Source organism: Antennarius striatus, chromosome 20 (genome assembly GCF_040054535.1).
Source record: "Antennarius striatus isolate MH-2024 chromosome 20, ASM4005453v1, whole genome shotgun sequence".
Classification (NCBI taxonomy): domain Eukaryota; kingdom Metazoa; phylum Chordata; class Actinopteri; order Lophiiformes; family Antennariidae; genus Antennarius; species Antennarius striatus.
In genome coordinates, this window is record NC_090795.1 from 589350 (window position 1) to 609539 (window position 20190).

Genomic DNA, 20190 nt, shown 5'->3' on the forward strand with positions numbered 1-20190 from the left:
AGTAAACTTTGACCCTAAACGTCACTTCCTGTGAGTCGGAGCGGCTCAACCCGTCTCCTAACGGGAGCAGCAGCGGTACGTATCGATTTGGGATCGATCATCGATGTGTATATTCGTTACTGGTAGACAAGAAGTCTTTGATCTGAACGATCGATTGGTACTTCCGGTCGATCAGCAGGCTGGAGGCTCGCGGCGCTAAACTAAAAGTGTTTAAACTAAGTTCAACTTCGGACACCTGCAGCTGTTACACACTAGATGACGTCATGTCCGGCCGAGACGCCGTTTATTAATGTGTTCACCTCTAATCTGTGCTATCACTGTTAGAGAAGACAACCGTAGATTAACGGTGACGTCACAACTGGGGGCGTGGTCTTTTCTGTCGCCAAATGCATTTAAATTGAATTAGTTTCCTCTTTGGGTGTGGTGACTGCAGCCAATCAGAGACCAGCTGTGTGTCGCACCTGAAGGTGCTGGAGCTGACCAAACACCTCTGGGGGGGTCCTTGAGGTTAACCCCGCCCATCTGAAGCAGCTGGACATTAACTCAAACACTGGACTGAGATCCAGCACCCACCAAACCAACAATCATCCTGATGCTCTTTGTGTTGTTGCAGCGCCGCCCTGTGGACTGGAGGGGAACTGCAGCCCATGAGCTCTGATCCAGATCCAAGTAAAAAGTGTCACACCAGGAATGGGGTCTAGACCCTGGAGGTGGTTTTCATGGTCACATGATGAGGGTCAGCCAATCAGGGGCGGAGACAAACGTTCCTTAGTCTCCTCCTTAAGGTGTGACGTGGGGAATCCGTTAGACGTGAAATAAATCACCTGCGGCTAAACCTTTGGAGATCCGTTGTTCTCGATTATACGTCAGTTTTCAAAATAAAAGTCAAGTTGACGTCGTTTTACTCCACTTTGCGTCTGGAATCATTAAATCACTAGTAAACCATTAAAAACACATAATATCATGTTAGTGTACAATAAATCAGAATAAAACATTATTATACATATTACTATCCCGTAAGCTGAGGTTTATCTGCTAGAATGTGAAGGTTTGTTCAACTGTTCGGCGTCATCGTCATTATTTTCAATCCAATCTGTTAATTATTACTGTTTCTGTGGTCCTGAGTTTTTGAACTAATTCCTGCTGAATGAACAAGTGTTCATATTAACGGGGAACCTGAAGGCAGCACAGGCTGCTGGTGTGTTCATGGTGGTTTGAGAGAAACCCAGTATGGATCAAATAAAGGTAACGCTGGTCAACACGCCGTCTCCTGGTGTCTGTCCACGCCTCCTGTTGCCGTGTAACTACAGCTGTTACCGTGGTAACAGTCAAACTTTTCCTCTGTGGTACTGGTTTGGAGTCACTTCCTGGTCTCTCTCATTGTGTGGGAGCCTCGCTCGCTCCTGGTCACCTCAGCAGAGACTCGACATCTCTCAGGTCAGTGGTTTGGTCCGGTTTGTGACCCTGGTGGTCCAGGACCGGTTCTGATTGGACTGGCTGTTGTCACCTGACAGGGTTCTGGGGCGTTGACGGTGTTCCATTGTCGGTTGTTGCTTCAGGATTCTTTTCTGCTTGTGGGACCCTTCAGGTGAGCTGATCCACAGGTAAGAACCAGGAAGTCCACCGAGTCATTGGTTTGTTCCACCAGAGGTCACCTCAAGGACGACGACAGTAGAACCAGTTTCTATTATAATTAATCATCAGAAGGAACAAATTCAATGTCTTCATTTTTTTCTGCGTAAAAATAATGAAATTTAGAGTTTAAACCAAACCTGAAGCTCCTGAAACACCAGAGACAGGTAGACCAGAGACAGGTAGACCAGAGACAGGTAGACCAGAGACAGGTAGACCAGAGACAGGTAGACCAGAGACAGGTAGACCAGAGAAAGGTAGACCAGAGACAGGTAGACCAGAATGTTCCTCTTCTTAGTTTTCCTCCTCTCGTTGGCGTTCCTCCTGGAATAAAGCCATCATCATCATCATCATCATCATCATCATCATCGGACCTTGACTACATCCCGGATGGAGGATCCGGACTCTGCGGATCGGGGTCCACAGGGGGACTCGGTGCCTGGTGTTCCTCTGGCTCCGCCCCCTGACCGGGAGCTGCAGGAGGAAGAGGAGGAGGGGGGCGGAGCCGATGGACTTCATGTTCTTCAGCTCCATAAAGGTAACAGGAAACATTTACCTGTTTGTTTACTAAACAACACGCTGACTGTTTGCTCCTGTTAGCTTCAGATGCTAGCAGGGCTCACCGGCGAATAGGAGGCCGGAACCTGAAGGTCGTCAGTCACCTGACCTCTCCAGTCGGTGCCCCACCCACAACCGGCGCCACCTCTGTGAGTTTAGGCCCCTCCTACCGCTAGCATCACGCCACTGAACCTGGCTGAACGGCGAACTGCATTGTGGGGGATTTAGGACGAAGCAGAAGAGGTGTGGCCTAATCAGGAAACTGATTGTGGCTTCTGGTCCAGGTGTCAGGTAAACGGGTGGCGCTGCTGTCCAATGAGGCGAGGAGAGAGATGGCCAAACAGGCGCGAGCCGTGAGGGAGGAGCGGCGGGCGGGGCTGGACGCCCGACACCGGTATCTGATTGGCCGGTTGGCGGACGCCGGGACGCTGAGGGAAGCAGAGGTAGAGGACGCCCTCGTCTCAGACGACCAGGTAACGTCAGAGAAATGCCCCGCCCACCGTGAGGCGTGGCCCCGGGGGCCATCTTTGATTTGAATGTCTGGTTCTCCAGTTCTTCCTGCTGAACGAGTTCTTCGCTGCCAACGGTTCCAAGAAGCTGATCTTCTTCTACCAGAACATGAAGGTATCGCTCTTCATCGCTCTTCATCACGCCGTCCTTCCTCTCATCTTCCTCCCTGACGTTTGACGTTTCACTCCAGAATCCCTCCTCCACTCAGTCCTCGTTTGTGGACGTGACCACGTCGGCGGCGGCTCAGAGGAAACTCTTCATCACCACAGGAAGCGCCGAGGTAGGTCTCAACCGCTAACGACTTACCGCTAACTGCTAACGACTTACCGCTAACGATTTAGTTGTTTTTGGTTGTTGGGTTTTTGGTTTCACTCCATTGGTTGGTTTGGTTTGTAAAGTTAAAGTTAGCTGAAGCTAACGAGAACACGGCTCTTCGTTGCCCTGTCGTCGGTGCATTAGGACCATTTTTTTTCCCAGCATCCTCAGCTCTGGGGTTCAACAGTTCAAACTGGTTTCCAGGACGACGGTGTTGTCCCAGATTCGTTTCAACCCAGAACAATACGACCCCACGTCAGACGGTAACGGGTCGGTGGCGTTGCTGTGGGTTCTGTGTGGTTGGTGATACAAACAGCTTTAGCTAAAGTTAGCCTGGATCCAGTAGCACCATTAGCCTCCCCCAGAACCCCCTTTGGGACAGGACTCCTGTAACCCACACCAAATGATCTGCTCCGGTTCTGAACTCTGTTGTGGTCCAGGATGGGACCAGGACCTGGACCTGGACCACAGGGTCCAGGAGACCTGGATGATGGTTTTGCTTCTGATCCTGGTTCTTCTGTTCCTCAGCCTCTCCTGGGGAAGTGTCTGTTCTTCCTGAGGACGTCGGACAAGTCCATCACCACCGCCAACGTCCAGCAGGTCTGAGACCCCATCCCGCCAGGTCCAGACCTGGCGGATGGACCTGTGGGCGGGTCCAGCTGGTACCACGTGGGCGGGACCAGCTGGTACCACGCCCCCCCCAGCGATACCTGTGTAGGTGATGCAGCTGCTGTGTTTACAGGAAGTCAACTTCGGCATGTTGGACTGCAGCGATGGCGGCGTCCTGAACAGCGTGGAGACTCTGCTGGCTCACGTCATGGTACCGGTCCTCAGGTCGCAGCAGGTACAGTCCAGGTTCACACAGTGAAACAGTCCAGGTTCACACAGTGAAACAGTCCAGGTTCACACAGTGAAACAGTCCAGGTTCACACAGTGAAACAGTCCAGGTTCACACAGTGAAACAGTCCAGGTTCACACAGTGAAACAGTCCAGGTTCACACAGTGAAACAGTCCAGGTTCACACAGTGAAACAGTCCAGGTTCACACAGTGAAACAGTCCAGGTTCACACAGTGAAACAGTCCAGGTTCACACAGTGAAACAGTCCAGGTTCACACAGTGAAACAGTCCAGGTTCACACAGTGAAACAGTCCAGGTTCACACAGTGAAACAGTCCAGGTTCACACAGTGAAACAGTCCAGGTTCACACAGTGAAACAGTCCAGGTTCACGCGGTGAAACGGTCCAGATGTCCATGAAGTCTCTGAACCACACAGGCATTAGTTGAGGTGCTTGGGAACCTGATGATGTCACAGCCAATCAGAGCGTGTCTAGTGGAAACAGGTATAGAACCTGATTGACTCAGTCTTCTGCGTCCAGCGGTGGGGGTTGGTGGAGGACGGCCTTTCCAGTCCAGACGTCCAGTCCTTCCTGTCGTCAGTGGACCAGTTTGTGGTGGGTCTGAACACCGCCAGAGTCTCCATTGACAGGAAGTTCCGCCTGCAGGAGGTGGACCTCCCCGAGGCCATGGACCAGCTGAGCTGCCCTGCTGACTACACAGCGGCCGGTAAGACGTCACCTCCTACACCTCCAGAGGTCTGTACCATGAAGCTGGATTACGGCTTAGCCAGATAACTTCAGGCTTAACCCTGGCTTTTCGGTACCATGAAGGTGGCTGACTTCCTATCGGGCTACGTTGTCACGGTAACCTATGGTAAACACCTAACCTGCTCCAGAGCAGGATAAGTTCAGGGTAAGAGCTCAGCAGGTGTAACAGCCCCACCTACTGACCAATCAGAGCTCAGCAGGTAGAACAGCCCCACCTACTGACCAATCAGTTCTCCTGAAAACGGGCCGTCCGTTCCCTGAGAACATCAGGAATGGAACGCACCCCAACCCCACGCTGACAGCCCCCCACAGTGTGCATTGACCTGAGGGTCTTTGACACAGTTAATATATTTCTGAGTGATGTTGGTCATTATTATGATGTCCTGAAATCCCTCGTTGGACGGGTTACAAGCAACACACATATAGAATGTCATTGATCAATGATTTGTTTCAGTAAATCATGGATTGATTGATTGATTGATTGATTGATCGGTACTTTAATGTATTCTGCTGGCGATGCTGAAAACCTGTGAAGAACACAGTACGTAGAGCTGTTCATAAAGTCACGGGGCTACGATCACATGTCATAACCAAACATGTGGTTCACACACACATGTATGAACACACACATGTTACTGTAGTCAGATACACAAGTGCATCATAGTGGGGCAGTAATATTATAATGGCACTAACTTCCTCATTGACGCAGTCGGCCATGTTTTCCCAGAGATCCTTGCTCCGTTTGGCAGCTGCAGCTGTGTTGCTTTTTGCCTGGATTATTGATTTGTATTGATCGTATTATTAATTATTATTGTTTGCTCCTCCGTTGTGAAATATGCGTCTCGGGCCGGTTTGTTGCATGTTTGTGATTGGTCGCATGCAGCAAACTCCACCCTTTTAATGTGAGCGCACACAGATCTAGAGTGGACAAGTCTGGATTGAGTTGATAGCCGGCTTTATGGGACCGAAAATCTGGAGGGTGGATGTCTGGGTAAGTGAAGCCAGATAAGGAAGAGGAAGCCTGACTAGGTTAATCCAGCTTCATGGGACAGGACTCTGGTCTGGTTTGGGGCCACCAACATCAGCACCTATGTCTCTGAACACAGCGAACAACCACGAGCTGGTGGAGCGTCTGGAGGGCGTGGTCTCTGTGTGGACCAATCAGATCAAGCAGGTGCTGACGGAGAATGAACAGTTGAGGAAGGAGGCGGACGACGTGGGACCATCAGCGGAGCTGGAGCACTGGAAGAGACGCATGTTCACCTTCAACAGGTAGGCTGCTCCGCCCAGGTGAGTCACGAGTAACCAGTGGTCACCAGTAACACGTGGTCTCCATGTCCCAGTCTGGTGGAGGAGCTGAAGCGTCCCCTGGTGAAAAGGACTCTGGGAGTTCTGCAGGTCACCAAGTCCCGGACCCTACGAACCTGGAGGGAACTGGTCAGGAGGACTCACGTTGGGGCTGAGCTAGCATAGCTTGAGCCTTAGCATAGCCCAATGCTAAGTTAGCACATTGTCGGTTTAAAGTGGAAACATTCACAGAACCTTATTTTGAAATTCCAACAGGATGCAGACGTCACCGTGGTGGCGAACGAGGCCAAGGACAACGTGAAGTACCTCCACACCCTGGACAGGTTCCTGGGCCCGCTGGGGGAGTGCACCCCGGTAGGAACCAGATTCACTCTGTTCTCACCAGAACCAGAACTGCAACCAGAACCACTTCCTGTCCCCGACAGACCAGCATCCTGGAGCACATCCCCAGCCTGATGAGCAGCATCAGGATGATCCACACCGTGTCCCAGTACTACCACACCTCAGAGCGGATGACCTCCCTGCTGCTGAAGGTCACCAACCAGATGATCAGCACCTGCAGGAGCTACCTGATGAGGGGCGTGGCCCGCGTGTGGGACCTCAGCAGGTGGCAGGGCGGGGCCAGCGGACCTGATGGGAGCATGTGTGTCATAATACAAGAGTGTGTGTGTGTGTGTGTGTGTGTGTGTGTGTGTGTGTGTGTCAGGCTGGTGCTGCAGGACCGGATCTCTGACTGTCGTCAGCTGAACCTGGAGTATCAGAGGAGCTTCCAGAGCGTCAAAGACCAGCTGAGAGAAAACCCCAAGAGCAGACAATTTGACTTCAGGTACGCCACCGCTAAGGCTGCGCCCACTGTTCATCCCGACCTTTGACCTCTGACCTCTGACCCCACCCCTCCCAGTGAGAACTACATCTTTGGAAAGTTCGACGCCTTCTGTCGCCGCCTGGAGAAGATTGCTGATATGGCGTCTTCTCTGGAGAGCCTGGCTGCTCTTCAACACATGAAGGTGGGAGGAGCCTGGTGATGATGGTGATGATGGTGATGATGATGATGATGAAGATGATGAAGATGATGAAGATGACTGGTTATTTGAGGCGAAGCTTCATTCCAGGTGGAGGGCGTGGATAAGATTTGTGTCCGCTACCAGACCATCGTCTCCACCACCAGGTCCAGAACCTACGACATCCTGGATCACCGCAAACTGGAGGTGGACCCACTAGCGACAAATAGGACAAGTGGGCTCATAGGATGGGTTATACAAGAATGTGTGTGTGTGTGTGTGTGTGTGTGTGTGTGTGTGTGTGTGTGTGTGTGTGTGTCAGTTCGACAGTGACTACCGAGACTTCCAGGTCCAGGTTCAGGGTTTGTTCCAGTCCCTCCAGGCTCTGCTGGACTTCTGGTTCCAACAGTCTCTCACAGTGAGTTCTGACCCGGTTCTGACCCGGTCCTGACCCGTTCCTGACACTGTGTGATCTGGACCGGGTGTCAGCATCCTGTGTGTCTCCAGACGGACCGGATGCTGGGGCTGCTGGCGCTGTTTGAGGCTGGTCCAGGGGCGCGTCTGGACCTGAGGCGGTCCTACCTGCTGCTGGTGCAGCGCTACAGCCGGGACCTGGACCAGCTGAGGAGGACCTACCAGCGTCAGAGAGACCAGCCCCCTATGGGACGCAACCTGCCCCCGGTAGGACCCCGACGCGCCCCCCTGGGTCAGGGAGTAATTGTTTCATCTTGGGTAAAAGATCAGGTTTATTCAGGGGGCGAGGTCTATAAATCCAGGTTTACCAAACACTGTTTTCGTTCTTGATTCGCCTGTTTACCGATAAGAAATCAATATCCTGTCAATAACCTACCTGATTGAGTCTCCGCCTCCTCCCAGGTCGCGGGGCGGATCCTCTGGTGTCGTCAGCTCTTCAGGAAGATCGAAGCCCCCATGTTGACTCTGAAGAAGAAGCTTGATGTCCTCAAGGTGCCGCTGTGATGTCACCCGATCGATCGTCTGATTACCGATCAATCGATCGTCTGATTCCCGATCAATATGTCCTCACTGACCGACAGGGGCCAGAGATGACCAAAGCTATCCGGAGCTACAACGAGCTAGCCGCGGCGCTGCTGCAGTACGAGCTGATGCACCTGAGGGGGTGGAGTCAGGCGGCGGAGAGGGTGCCACCCTGCCTGAACGCCGCCCTGCTGGTCCGACCCGAGAACTGCAAGGTGACGGTGGATTGTGGGTTCAGATTGGTTTAAGACGGGTGGTTTTAAAGCTGCCCCCCCTCCCCCAGGAGGTCCTGGTGAACCTGGACCCGGCGGTGCTGGAGGTGCTCCAGGAGGGCCGCTGGATGACCCGACTGGGCCTGACGGTGCCAAAGGTCATCCTGAAGATGAGCTCCAGAGAGGTTCAGCTCAAAGCTCTGCACAAGAGGTGACACCACTTCACTTAGCTTAGCTTGTAGCATGTTAAGGGGGCGGGGCGTTTTACATCAGCATCTGATGTAAAACACGCCGTCATCTGCATATTGATGAGCAACAAGCGTTAGCATCCCTGCTAACGCCGTTTGATCCCCCCATCCTCTCTCTGCTCCAGGCTCCAGGACCTCCTCCAGGACTACAGCTCAGCGGTCTCAAGGATCCCGCCCCCCCTCGTCCCTCTGATGCAGCCCTACGTCAGGAGGGTGGAGGTGGCGCTGTCCCCGGGGGTCACCACGCTGTCCTGGACCGCTCTGCACACGGACCCATGTAGGCAGACCCCGCCCCCCCACCGATCAATCGATCGTCTCTGTGTTCAATAATGATCACCCCCCCCCCCCAGTCCTGGACGGCGTCTATGAGGCCCTCAGGGATCTGGACCAGGTGTCAAAGGTCGCGGCCGACCTGCTGGAGTGTCGCATCGGCCGCCTCCTCCACGCCACCACCTCCTGCTGCCTGCTGGTCCTGAGCGAGGCCACGCCCACCCTCCCCCAGGACCTCCTCCTGCAGACGGACGCACGCGTGCAGCAGGCCGCCGCCACCCTCAGCTGGTAACCATGGTGACGCAGTGGCAAACAGGTCCGATTGGACAGGGACGGTAACTGTGTGTGTGTGTGTGTGTGTGTGTGTGTGTGTGTGTGTAGGCAGAGTCAGCAGGTAGAGAGGTGTGTGTTTGAGCTGATTGAAGAGATGAAGAGGAAGATGAAGACGACGGACACGGTGAACCTGGAGGTAACACACACACACACACACACACACACACACACACACACACACACACACACACACACACACACACACACACACACACACACACACACACACACGGTGTTTGCGTCCCCCCCCAGGGGTCGTTCCAGTGCCTCCACCCGGACTCCAAACAGAAGACTCGCTGTCAGGCGTGTCTTCCTTGTCGGTTCTACAACCTGATTGGTCAGCTGTGTCAGCGGAACACCGAGGCTCTGGTCAAAGGTCCGCCTCCTCCCCTCCTCCCTCTCCTCCATCATCCCTGCTCACTCCCTCCATCTCACTTCCTGTTTTCCCATCAGCCACCAGGTCCTCTCTGGAGGCCCTGAGGAGGAGACTCTTCATCTCCAAATACCAGCCCCGCCCCTCCTCCTCCTCCTCCAGCAGCAGCCAATCAGCTGCTCCTCCTCTGCTCCTCTCCTCCATCCATCTCTCCATCCCCAACATCGTCCTGACGCCCAGCCTGGACGACATCCAGGTTCCCCAGCTCAAATGATTCAACTTCCTGTTTCCATAGTGATGACCTTTAATGTTTCATTTGAGTGTTAAAGGCTGATGCTTTTATTTTGAAAGGATGACTGTTATTCTGGGGCGTCTACATCCTGTTTCTACCTTCCAGGTGGCGGTGAATAAGCTGGTGGGCGTGGTCTTATCAGCGACTAAAGACGTCCCCCTGTGGACCTACGCTCACCTGCAGTACAAGCAGCAGCAGGTAACGCCCTCTCCTGTGGCCCCGCCCACCGTCCCACCAGATAGCCAATCATGTTGCAGCGTTTCCTCCACCAGGTAGAGCAGGCTGCGGTTCGGGACGCCGGAGACGACGTCCCGGTGAAGCCGCCGGTGCTCCGGCCTCTGGACCGGCAGCTGGCCGAACACAAAGACATCAGCAAGTCAGTGGACCGGGGGTCAGGGGTCAGACCCGCCCACTCTGATCACCCCAATGTGGGCTGGGTCTGATGATGTCATCATGTCATTACTATCCAATCAGTGTAGACGGTAGTCCAGAAGTTAGAGGATGAAATCAATATGATGGTGATGATGGTGATGATGATGGTGATGATGGTGATGATGATGATGGTGATGATGGTGATGATGGTGATGGTGATGGTGATGATGGTGATGATGGTGATGGTGATGATGGTGATGATGATGATTATGATGATGATGGTGATGATGGTGATGATGATGATGGTGATGGTGATGATGGTGATGATGGTGATGGTGATGATGATGATGGTGATGATGGTGATGATTATGATGATGATGGTGATGATGGTGATGATTATGATGATGATGGTGATGATGGTGATGATGATGGTGATGATGGTGATGATGGTGATGATGATGGTTATGATGATGGTGATGATGGTGATGATGATGATTATGATGATGATGGTGATGATGGTGATGATGGTGATGGTGATGGTGATGATGGTGATGATGGTGATGGTGATGATGGTGATGATGATGATTATGGTGATGATGGTGATGGTGATGATGGTGATGGTGATGATGATGATGGTGATGATGGTGATGATTATGATGATGATGGTGATGATGGTGATGATTATGATGATGATGGTGATGATGGTGATGATGATGGTGATGATGGTGATGATGGTGATGATGATGGTTATGATGATGGTGATGATGGTGATGATGATGGTGATGATGGTGATGATGATGATGATGATGGTGATGATGATGGTGATGATGATGATGGTGATGATGGTGATGGTGATGATGGTGATGGTGATGATGATGATGGTGATGGTGATGATGGTGATGATGATGATGGTGATGATGATGGTGATGATGATGATGGTGATGATGATGGTTATGATGATGATGGTGATGATGATGATGGTGATGGTGATGATGGTGATGATGATGATGATGGTGATAATGATGATGGTGATGATGATGATGATGGTGATGGTGATGATGGTGATGATGATGATGATGCAGGTTGGTGATCCAGCTCAGCTCCATCGTGTCGTCTCTGAGGCCTCAGGCCGCTGAAACTCTGACCTCCCTCTCTCACTTCTCTGCTCTGTGGATCCAGGTGTGTTGTTTGTTGTTGTTTGTTGTTGTTTGTTTGTTTGTTGTTGTTGTTGTTGACCTGCACTAACAGGTTGTGTGTAGGACCCAGAGGAGCAGGTCCAGACCTTCCTGCAGTCTGACCCGTCGCTCACTGAGTTCAGCTCTCAGATCTCCTTCTACTCCGTGAGTCCGTCAATCACATGACCACACCAGGAAGTAACCCTGCTGACGCTGTCTTACCCACAATGCCTTGCTGCTGCTTCAGAAGATGGAGGTGCAGATCCAGGAGCTGCCAACGTTCTTCACCGTGGGTCCGGTGGTCTTCGACACCGAGCAGCTGAAGCTGGCGCTCACCCAGGAGTGTCGCGTGTGGAAGCGAGCGTTTGGCTCCGCCCTCAACCGCCGGGCGTCAGCTGACATGGACGCCATCTTCTCATTTGTGGATGGGCAGACGAAGCTGCTGCAGCGTCCAATCACAGACCTGGAGGACGTCCGAGGAGCCATGGCGGCGCTCAGAGAGGTTCTGATTGGACAGAATCATTCATACCCGTTTCCTCCTGCTTGTTGTCTTGTTTATGCGTTTCCTTCCTCGCCGTTTCCCCGCTTGAGGTTCGGGAGGCGGAGGTTCGGATCGACTTCACCATCGGGCCGGTGGAGGAATCCTTCGCCCTGCTCAACAAACACGAGCTCCTCTTCAACGACGGGAACGCGGAGCGCGTGGACGGCCTGACCTATGCCTGGAAGAACCTCAACGCTCTGGTGAGATGGCCCCGCCCACCAGGAAGTCAGGAACACCGCTGATCTAGCAGTGTTAGCACGTTAGCACCTCATCTGAGGTGGTCGCCCAACCTTGCACCCCTGAGACCAGTCATTGGTTTGGGTCCAGGTGGTGCAGAACCAGAACACGCTGGTGAAGATCCAGCCCACCATGAAGGCGGACCTGCTGACGTCGGTGCAGACCTTCCAGAAACACGTTCAGAGCTTCTACACCGAGTACGACCACAGGTAGGACGCCGACCCCAGTCCCACTGGTGTCTAAAAAAACAGACGAGTCAACCTGACACACCTGCAGGGGTCCAGGTGTGGAGGGCGTCGCCCCCGCCGAGGCCAGCGAGCGTCTGCAGAGCTTCCAGGCGGAGTTTGACCAGCTGTGGAGGAAATACGTCACCTACTCAGGAGGAGAGGAGCTGTTTGGACTTCCTGTTAACGGTACGACGCGCTCATGGACTCTGCCTCCTCCGTTACTGTTAATGGTAACTAATGCTATGCTAACTAGTGCTAATCCTCCAGAGTATCCGGAGCTGCAGAGGATCAAGAGGGAACTCACCCTGTTGTCCAAACTCTACGGTCTGTACAACTCTGTGATCGACAACGTGGCTGGCTACTACGACATCCTGTGGGCCGACCTCAACATCGAGAAGATCAACACAGAACTTCTGGACTTCCAGAATAGGTGAAGCAGGAAGAGGATTCTGAGATGTGGAAATCGTCATCCAGGGTCGAAGTCTAGATCGCTCCAGAAAGTTCTGGGTTTACCTAAGATCTGTTCCCAATTTCTAGAGAACCTCCAAAGGGAGGTGCCCTGAAGGTTCAGCGAGACACTGGAGTCATTGGATCCACTGGTTGCACCAAATCTAGAGCTTTGCCACTTCTAGAAGTCTTTCTAGAGTCTTTGCAGAGTCTGCCCAGGATGTTTCATTTGAGTTCTTTCCACTGCCCAACCACCACTGGTTCCCTTGGTCACTGCCTGGTACATAATTGGGTCTCCAACTCGTAGCACAATGATCTGGACCTCTACTGGTTGTTGTGCTCCTGGTGATGGTGATGATGATGATCCATCTGAGATCTTGTTTTGATGATATAAAGTTAAACTAGTTTCAAGTTTATTTATTCTTATATAGCCCAGATTCACAAAGAATGTCTCAAAGGGCTTTACAATCTAAAAGTCCACTTTGTGTTTCCAGGATCAGGAAGCTTCCAAAGGCACTCAAGGAGTGGCAAGCGTTCAGAGATCTGAAGAAAACCATCGATGACTTCAATGAGACCTGCCCACTGCTCCACATGATGGCCAACAAGGTCAGACTTATCCCCAAGTTTGAACTTTAAAGTAGGGTATGTAGGAGACCTTCATGAGGTCACTGGTCTTGGTCCTGACCCCCAGGCCATGCTGCAGCGACACTGGACACGTCTCAGCGAGCTGACCGGACACAGCTTCCAGGTGGACTCAGAGAGCTTCTCCCTCAGGAACATCATGGAAGCTCCGCTGCTGAAGTACAAAGAGGACATCGAGGTACCGGCGCTGGGAACTGGTTTCACAACCACCCCAAATCCTGAAGCTGGTTCCAGTTGGAATCTCATCTGCTTCTGGATCAGAAGGGGTTAAATTCCTGATTTCCTGTTGACAACAGGATATTTGCATCAGTGCGGTGAAGGAGCGGGACATCGAGGCCAAGCTGAAAGACGTGGTGGCCGAGTGGAGCGGCCAGACGCTCAGCTTTGCCACCTTCAGGACCAGAGGAGAACTGCTGCTGAGAGGAGCCGAAACAGCAGAGAAGATCTCCATGATGGAGGACAGTCTGATGGTCTTGACGTCGCTCCTGAGCAACAGGTAGGGGTACGACGGCAGGAGGTTTGGTGGGGGAAGAAGAATAGGAACAAAATGGATCGAAGAGAAAGAGTTTGGGAATTTGAGCCCGAACCCTAAACCTAACCCCAACCGCCTAATTCTAACCCTAACTCTAACCCCTACTCTAACTTGAACTCAAACTCTAACTGGAACTCGGACTCTAATCCTAACCCTAACTCTGACCCCAACCCTAACTATAACAAACGGCTGATGGAGCGTTGTTGGCTCCTCCTGCAGGTACAACGCTCCCTTCAAGCCCACCATCCAGCTGTGGGTCCAGAAACTCTCCAACACCTCAGAGATTATCGAGAAATGGTTGTCAGTTCAAAACCTCTGGATCTACCTGGAGGCGGTGTTTGTGGGCGGAGACATTGCTAAGCAGCTGCCTCAGGTCATCTTACCACCAATTATCAGAGAAGTTAGTATGGAGGGAATCATTTTGGGTGAACTGTTCCTTCATCTGTTCAGGAGGCCAAGCGTTTCCATAACATAGACAAATCCTGGCAAAGGATCATGCAGCGAGCCCACGAGCTTCCCAATGTGGTGCAGTGCTGCGTTGGAGACGAGACGCTCAGCCAGGTGACGCCGCCACCACCGCCCGAGCAATGCCACACCCTGTCCTGGTAGTTCATCGTGAAACCGATCGCCAGGAGTCTTTCTTGAATCCTTGTTCCTCCTCCTCCAGTTGCTGCCCCACCTCCTGGAGCAGCTGGAGCTCTGTCAGAAGTCTCTTTCCGGTTACCTGGAGAAGAAGCGTTTGGTCTTTCCACGGTTTTTCTTTGTGTCGGATCCCGCCCTGCTGGAGATTCTGGGCCAGGCCTCGGACTCACACACGATACAGGTGACATACCTGTACCGATCTAATGTCTGTTTACGTAACTGGGTCTTAGATTCAGGTCTTGTGCCTAGACCTAGATTAGCAGTAGTTTGCTAGCTTGAACCTTGACATCGGTTTACCTGTTGTCCTGCTGACACCTTTGGTTCTGGGGTGACCCAACTCGGGCCTGGTCTCTCCTGAACTTGTCTTCTGTGTGGTTGAAGTCCTTTCCGAATGTCTCCGTCTCTCAGGCTCATCTTCTAAGCTTGTTTGACAACGTCAACCGAGTCGTCTTCAACGACAAACTGTACGACCAGATCCTCAGTTTCCAGTCGCAGGAGGGGGAAAACGTGGACCTGCACCAACCGGTCCTGGCACAGGTACAGATCATAGAGGAGTCCAATGTCTCTGAAGGTCAAAGCTGTACTGTCTAGATCTGTCTTCCAGGGGAACGTGGAGGTTTGGCTAGGTCAGCTGCTAGAAGGGGTAAGGCAGACCCTCCATAGCATCATCCGTCAGGCCTACATGGCGATCAGCGACCCGGGTATGAAGCTCCTGGAGTTCCAGGCTGCCTTTCCAGCTCAGGTCGGCCTACTAGGCATCCAGATGATCTGGACCAGAGACGCAGAAGATGCGCTGGTCCACAGCAAATCTGACAAGAAGGTACTTTTATTTTGAAAGTAGGAACAGAGTGGTAAGGAGTCCTTCATTGTACTCATTGTCCCCTGTCTGATTGGTGACAGATCATGCAGTCAACCAATCAGAAGTTCCTGGACCTTCTGAATGAGCTGATTGACATGACGACCAGGGACCTGAGCAGAAACGAGAGGACCATGTACGAGACGCTCATCACCATCCACGTCCACCAGAGGGACATCTTTGACGAGCTGGTGGGTGGACGTACCGATGGGTAGAGGAACAGTTCGACACAGGTCGGTGTTTTACAGTGTTGGGTTCCCCTTCAGGTGCGTCTGAATGTTCGATCCGCTTCCGACTTTGAATGGCAGAAACAGTCCCGGTTTTACTTCCTGGAGGAAACGGACAGATGTGTCATCCAGATCACCGACGTGGAGTTCAGCTACTGCAACGAATACCTGGGGTGTACTGACCGACTGGTCATCACCCCACTGACCGACAGGTAGGCCCCCGACATGCAGGCAAGACTCTATAGCTGATGGACAGGTAGTCCCCCGACACAACCAAAACCCTACAGCTGATGGACAGGTAGGCCCTCGACATGCATGCAAGACCCTACAGCTAATAGACAAAAAGGCCCCCGACATGCAGGCATGACCCTACAGCTGATGGGGGTATGGATACCAAAAATAGGTTGGGATGATGTCTCCTGAAAACATGTTGATGGACAGCTGTGGTCACATGCGTATCCTCACCATCTAACAGTGCTGTGGTTGTCCAGGTGCTACATCACCCTGTCCCAGGCTTTGGGCATGAGTATGGGCGGAGCTCCAGCCGGTCCAGCAGGAACAGGTATCCTATCATACCTTGTGTTCCACCCGTCTTGGTGTTCCTCTATCTCAGCTTGTTTTTGCTTCCAGGTAAGACCGAGACCACGAAGGATATGGGTCGCTGTCTGGGGAAGTATGTGGTTGTCTTCAACTGCTCCGACCAGATGGACTACAGAGGACTGGGACGCATCTACAAAGGTGTGTGTGGAACTATGCTGGATCTGCTGGATTCAAGCTAGTCCTGCTCCAACTAATGGTTGTGGACCTGCAGGTCTGGCCCAATCCGGAGCCTGGGGCTGCTTTGACGAGTTCAACCGCATCGAGCTGCCGGTTCTGTCTGTCGCCGCCCAGCAGATCTATATTGTCCTGCAGTGTAAGAAGAACAAGAAGAAGCAGTTTGTCTTCACTGACGGAGACGTGGTCGACATGGACCCGGAGTTTGGCATCTTCCTCACCATGGTAACCAAACTCTGACATTACAATGGCCTTAGACTAGAGTCTAGTCGAAAACTACGCTAAAATTGGGGTGGGCCTGTTGGAGAAGCTAACATGAGTGTTAGCTTGTTGGAGAAGCTAACATCGTAATGCACCCATTTCATCAAAGCTTCAGTTCCTCAGATCCAGACCTGTGGAAAGGATCTGTCTCAGGACCGGTTCTAGTCAGAGTCCTGGAACCGATCCAGTCGGCTCTGCCTCCAACCACAAGGACTCACCTGTGATGCTTTCCACTCTCCAGAACCCTGGTTACGCTGGCCGCCAGGAACTGCCTGAGAACCTGAAGATTCAGTTCCGCACGGTGGCCATGATGGTCCCAGACCGAGCCATCATCATGAGGGTCAAACTGGCAAGCGCTGGTTTCCGTGACAACCAGGTTCTTAGTAGGAAGTTCTACACCCTGTACAAACTGTGTGAGGAGCAGTTGTCCAAGCAGGTCAGGAGATCATTGTGGAGTCAAACAGACATGGAAGCGCATAGAGCTAACGTACTGTTTCCCTCCAGGTCCACTACGACTTTGGTTTGAGGAACATCTTGTCCGTTTTGAGGACACTTGGAGCTGTGAAGAGGTCCAACCCGACAGAACCAGAAAAGACTGTGGTGATGAGGGTCTTGAGGGACATGAATCTCTCCAAGCTGGTGCGTCTGGTGGTTCTGTTGCTAGCAATGGTGTGACGTTCTCCTGTGAACACCAGGTTGTGTTGGTCTGCAGGTTGATGAGGACGAGCCTTTGTTCATGAGTCTGATCAACGACCTGTTCCCCGGTATCGGTAGGTGTTCCTCTATCTGATCGACCCATAACGTGACTTCCACCTGGTTCCTCCTCTGATCTTATCGTCCTCCTCTAGTTCTGGATAAAGCTGGCTATCCAGATCTGGAGGCGTCCATCTTCAACCAGGCCCAGCAGGCCGGGCTGATCCCTCATCCACCCTGGATCCTCAAGCTGGTTCAGCTCTATGAGACGCAGAGAGTCCGACATGGTACTGAACCTTCATTGGTTGGTCTCTTCTCAGGAAAGCAGGAACATGAACCAATCTCTTTGAGCAATCATTGTGTTCAGGTCTCAGATCCGATAACCACCTGAAGAAGACTGTGTAGGTTCTCATGCATCCAAGTCACGGTTCCCCAAAGTTGTTTAAATAAAACCACTGGACTGTAAGATAGCTCCTTGAAGATGTTTCACTTTTTGGTAAAAGTAGACGTGTTGAAGTTACACCTGAAAGTCCTCGGTGTGGAGTTGACCCACCTGTGATGACCCTGCAGGTATGATGACGTTGGGTCCCAGCGGCGCCGGGAAGACAGCCTGCATCCACACGCTGATGAAGGCCATGTCAGACTGTGGCTCCCCACACCGCGAGATGAGGATGAACCCTAAAGCCATCACGGCCTCACAGATGTTCGGCACGCTGGACGTCACCACCAACGACTGGACAGATGGCATCTTCTCCACGCTGTGGAGGAAGACGCTCAAGGCCAAGAAGGTTGACGGACGGATTCCACCTCTACATCCGTCGTCTATTGATCGGTTTCACTGAAAGCTAACCATGTCAACTGTTTTCAGGGGGAGTACATCTGGATTGTGCTGGACGGTCCGGTTGACGCCATCTGGATCGAGAACCTGAACTCAGTCCTGGATGACAACAAAACTCTGACGCTTGCCAACGGAGACCGAATCCCAATGGCTCCTTGCTGCAAGGTGACGGGACTGTGCCCCCGGTAGTCGGTCATGTGGTCTGAGCTAAGTCCTGAGTCCTCCAAACGTAAGGGTAACTAGTGGAACCTGTGCCTCCAGATCGTCTTTGAGCCCCACAACATTGACAATGCTTCCCCAGCCACGGTGTCCAGGAATGGGATGGTGTTCATGAGCTCCTCAGTACTCAGCTGGACCCCCATCCTGGAGGCGTGGCTGCAGAAACTCCCCGAGCAGCAGGCCGACGCCCTGAAAAGCTGCTTCGACTCCTGCTACCAGGTGAACCTGAACACATCATTGGTCTCTGAGTTAGAACCAATCCTCACCTTCGTCTCTGCTGCTCCTGCAGGACTTGCTGGACTTCGTCTCCATGGCCGTGTCTGCACGGATGCAGGTTCTGGAGTGTATGTACATCCGACAGACGATCGACCTGCTGCAGGTACGTCGAGGTCGACTCAAGCGGACTCGTCGTGATATGTTCAGGGTCACAGGTCGGGTGTCTTCTCAGGGTTTGCTCCCGGCGGCTGAGGACAAACAGGGGGGACATCCTGACGTGAGTCGACTGTTTGTCTTTGCGCTGATGTGGTCCCTGGGGGCGCTGCTGGAGCTGGACGACCGAGCCAAGATGGAAGCCTTCCTGAAGGTAGTTGTATGAAGTAGGGGGCGCTCTTGTCGGTCTTCGGTTATGTTGTCCTGTTGTCTCCGTTTGAAGGGTCACAGCTCGTCTCTGGACCTGCCAGAGACTCAGGACGACCAGACCATCTTTGAGTTCACCGTGGACGAGCAAGGACAGTGGGAACACTGGTCCAACAAGGTCCGTGGAGGTCAGGTTGGAGCTCAGGACCAGACCTCCTGAACTCCTACAACAGCATCCTTTCAAAGAAAGTTGGGTGTTTTGGGAAAAGTCGACAAAAGCTATGCTAACCCTTTGCTTGTTACCCTTCCGATGCAGGTTCCTGAGTATGTCTACCCCAAAGACCACATCCCAGACTACTCCTCCATCCTGGTGCCCAATGTGGACAACGTGAGGATGGACTTCCTGATGCGGACTATCATGAAGCAGAGGAAGGCTGTGCTGCTGATTGGAGAGCAAGGGACCGCCAAGACCGTCATGGTCAAAGTGAGTCCATCGTGTACGTTTTGGTCTCACCCTTAGCAGGCTATTGCTAATGCTAATGCTGTGTCCTTGTCTCTGGTGTCCCCTGGAGGGTTACACCAGTAAGCTGGACCCGGAGACCCACCTCAGCAAGACGCTGAACTTCTCATCAGCCACGCTGCCCGGGATGTTCCAGAGGAGCATCGAAAGCTACATTGATAAGCGGATGGGCGCCACCTACGGGCCGCCGGCGGGGCGCAGGATGACCGTCTTCATAGACGACATCAACATGCCCGTCATCAACGAATGGGGGGACCAGGTCAGATTCAGGTCACTTTGCGTTAATACATGAAGCCAATCGGAAAGCTCATATATTTGTCCTCGCCCCCTGATCCCCCAGATAACCAATGAGATTGTGCGCCAGCTGATGGAGCAGGGAGGGTTCTACAGTTTGGATCGCCCTGGAGAGTTCATCACGGTGGTGGACGTCCAGGTAACCTCACCAATCTTTCGTTTCAGAATTTTAGGTTTGTTCCGTCGTCCAATCAGTATCAAGAATAAAATCTTGATTCTACAGCTGGTGGCGGCCATGATCCACCCGGGGGGCGGCCGCAACGACATCCCCCAGCGCCTGAAGAGGCAGTTCTCCATCTTCAACTGCACCCTGCCCTCCAATTCCTCCATCGACAAGATCTTCGGCACCGTGGCTCAGGGCTACTTCTGCCCCGAGAGGGGCTTCTGCCCCGACGTCTGCCAGCTGGCCGCCGCCCTGGTGCCCACCACCCGGCGGGTGTGGCAGGCCGTCAAGGCAAAGGTGA

The 20190-nt window shown here is 52.7% G+C and overlaps 1 protein-coding gene across 3 annotated transcripts in view; it reads left to right on the plus strand.

The window, feature by feature from the left end:
• Nucleotides 1-1731: 1731 nt before the first annotated feature.
• Nucleotides 1732-20190, plus strand: part of dnah5l (dynein, axonemal, heavy chain 5 like) — a 29347-nt gene continuing 10888 nt past the window's right edge. Inside the window, exons 1-61 of one of the 3 annotated variants that reach the window (XM_068343556.1) lie at nucleotides 1733-2170; nucleotides 2233-2339; nucleotides 2475-2663; nucleotides 2743-2814; nucleotides 2891-2980; nucleotides 3544-3615; nucleotides 3758-3859; nucleotides 4393-4579; nucleotides 5727-5892; nucleotides 5964-6057; nucleotides 6184-6282; nucleotides 6354-6535; nucleotides 6635-6754; nucleotides 6830-6935; nucleotides 7041-7136; nucleotides 7252-7347; nucleotides 7437-7610; nucleotides 7806-7895; nucleotides 7985-8140; nucleotides 8209-8348; nucleotides 8511-8662; nucleotides 8736-8943; nucleotides 9037-9124; nucleotides 9241-9364; nucleotides 9442-9617; nucleotides 9759-9851; nucleotides 9926-10029; nucleotides 11108-11204; nucleotides 11285-11365; nucleotides 11448-11702; nucleotides 11792-11941; nucleotides 12069-12187; nucleotides 12255-12391; nucleotides 12473-12635; nucleotides 13147-13258; nucleotides 13344-13472; nucleotides 13591-13790; nucleotides 14046-14199; nucleotides 14277-14387; nucleotides 14494-14649; nucleotides 14877-15005; nucleotides 15073-15288; nucleotides 15369-15515; nucleotides 15591-15763; nucleotides 16043-16113; nucleotides 16182-16289; nucleotides 16363-16550; nucleotides 16828-17022; nucleotides 17091-17225; nucleotides 17299-17356; nucleotides 17435-17566; nucleotides 17850-18067; nucleotides 18148-18282; nucleotides 18379-18555; nucleotides 18626-18715; nucleotides 18785-18919; nucleotides 18989-19090; nucleotides 19229-19396; nucleotides 19485-19691; nucleotides 19773-19865; nucleotides 19950-20186. In XM_068343556.1, the coding sequence (XP_068199657.1) occupies nucleotides 2023-2170; nucleotides 2233-2339; nucleotides 2475-2663; nucleotides 2743-2814; nucleotides 2891-2980; nucleotides 3544-3615; nucleotides 3758-3859; nucleotides 4393-4579; nucleotides 5727-5892; nucleotides 5964-6057; nucleotides 6184-6282; nucleotides 6354-6535; nucleotides 6635-6754; nucleotides 6830-6935; nucleotides 7041-7136; nucleotides 7252-7347; nucleotides 7437-7610; nucleotides 7806-7895; nucleotides 7985-8140; nucleotides 8209-8348; nucleotides 8511-8662; nucleotides 8736-8943; nucleotides 9037-9124; nucleotides 9241-9364; nucleotides 9442-9617; nucleotides 9759-9851; nucleotides 9926-10029; nucleotides 11108-11204; nucleotides 11285-11365; nucleotides 11448-11702; nucleotides 11792-11941; nucleotides 12069-12187; nucleotides 12255-12391; nucleotides 12473-12635; nucleotides 13147-13258; nucleotides 13344-13472; nucleotides 13591-13790; nucleotides 14046-14199; nucleotides 14277-14387; nucleotides 14494-14649; nucleotides 14877-15005; nucleotides 15073-15288; nucleotides 15369-15515; nucleotides 15591-15763; nucleotides 16043-16113; nucleotides 16182-16289; nucleotides 16363-16550; nucleotides 16828-17022; nucleotides 17091-17225; nucleotides 17299-17356; nucleotides 17435-17566; nucleotides 17850-18067; nucleotides 18148-18282; nucleotides 18379-18555; nucleotides 18626-18715; nucleotides 18785-18919; nucleotides 18989-19090; nucleotides 19229-19396; nucleotides 19485-19691; nucleotides 19773-19865; nucleotides 19950-20186 (8409 nt within the window). In that variant the 5' untranslated portion in view covers nucleotides 1733-2022. Of the gene's footprint in view, nucleotides 2171-2232; nucleotides 2340-2474; nucleotides 2664-2742; nucleotides 2815-2890; nucleotides 2981-3543; nucleotides 3616-3757; nucleotides 3860-4392; nucleotides 4580-5726; nucleotides 5893-5963; nucleotides 6058-6183; nucleotides 6283-6353; nucleotides 6755-6829; nucleotides 6936-7040; nucleotides 7137-7251; nucleotides 7348-7436; nucleotides 7611-7805; nucleotides 7896-7984; nucleotides 8141-8208; nucleotides 8349-8510; nucleotides 8663-8735; nucleotides 8944-9036; nucleotides 9125-9240; nucleotides 9365-9441; nucleotides 9618-9758; nucleotides 9852-9925; nucleotides 10030-11107; nucleotides 11205-11284; nucleotides 11366-11447; nucleotides 11703-11791; nucleotides 11942-12068; nucleotides 12188-12254; nucleotides 12392-12472; nucleotides 12636-13146; nucleotides 13259-13343; nucleotides 13473-13590; nucleotides 13791-14045; nucleotides 14200-14276; nucleotides 14388-14493; nucleotides 14650-14876; nucleotides 15006-15072; nucleotides 15289-15368; nucleotides 15516-15590; nucleotides 15764-16042; nucleotides 16114-16181; nucleotides 16290-16362; nucleotides 16551-16827; nucleotides 17023-17090; nucleotides 17226-17298; nucleotides 17357-17434; nucleotides 17567-17849; nucleotides 18068-18147; nucleotides 18283-18378; nucleotides 18556-18625; nucleotides 18716-18784; nucleotides 18920-18988; nucleotides 19091-19228; nucleotides 19397-19484; nucleotides 19692-19772; nucleotides 19866-19949; nucleotides 20187-20190 lie in introns of all 3 variants that reach the window. The other 2 variants (XM_068343555.1, XM_068343557.1) reach the window with 2 other exon arrangements.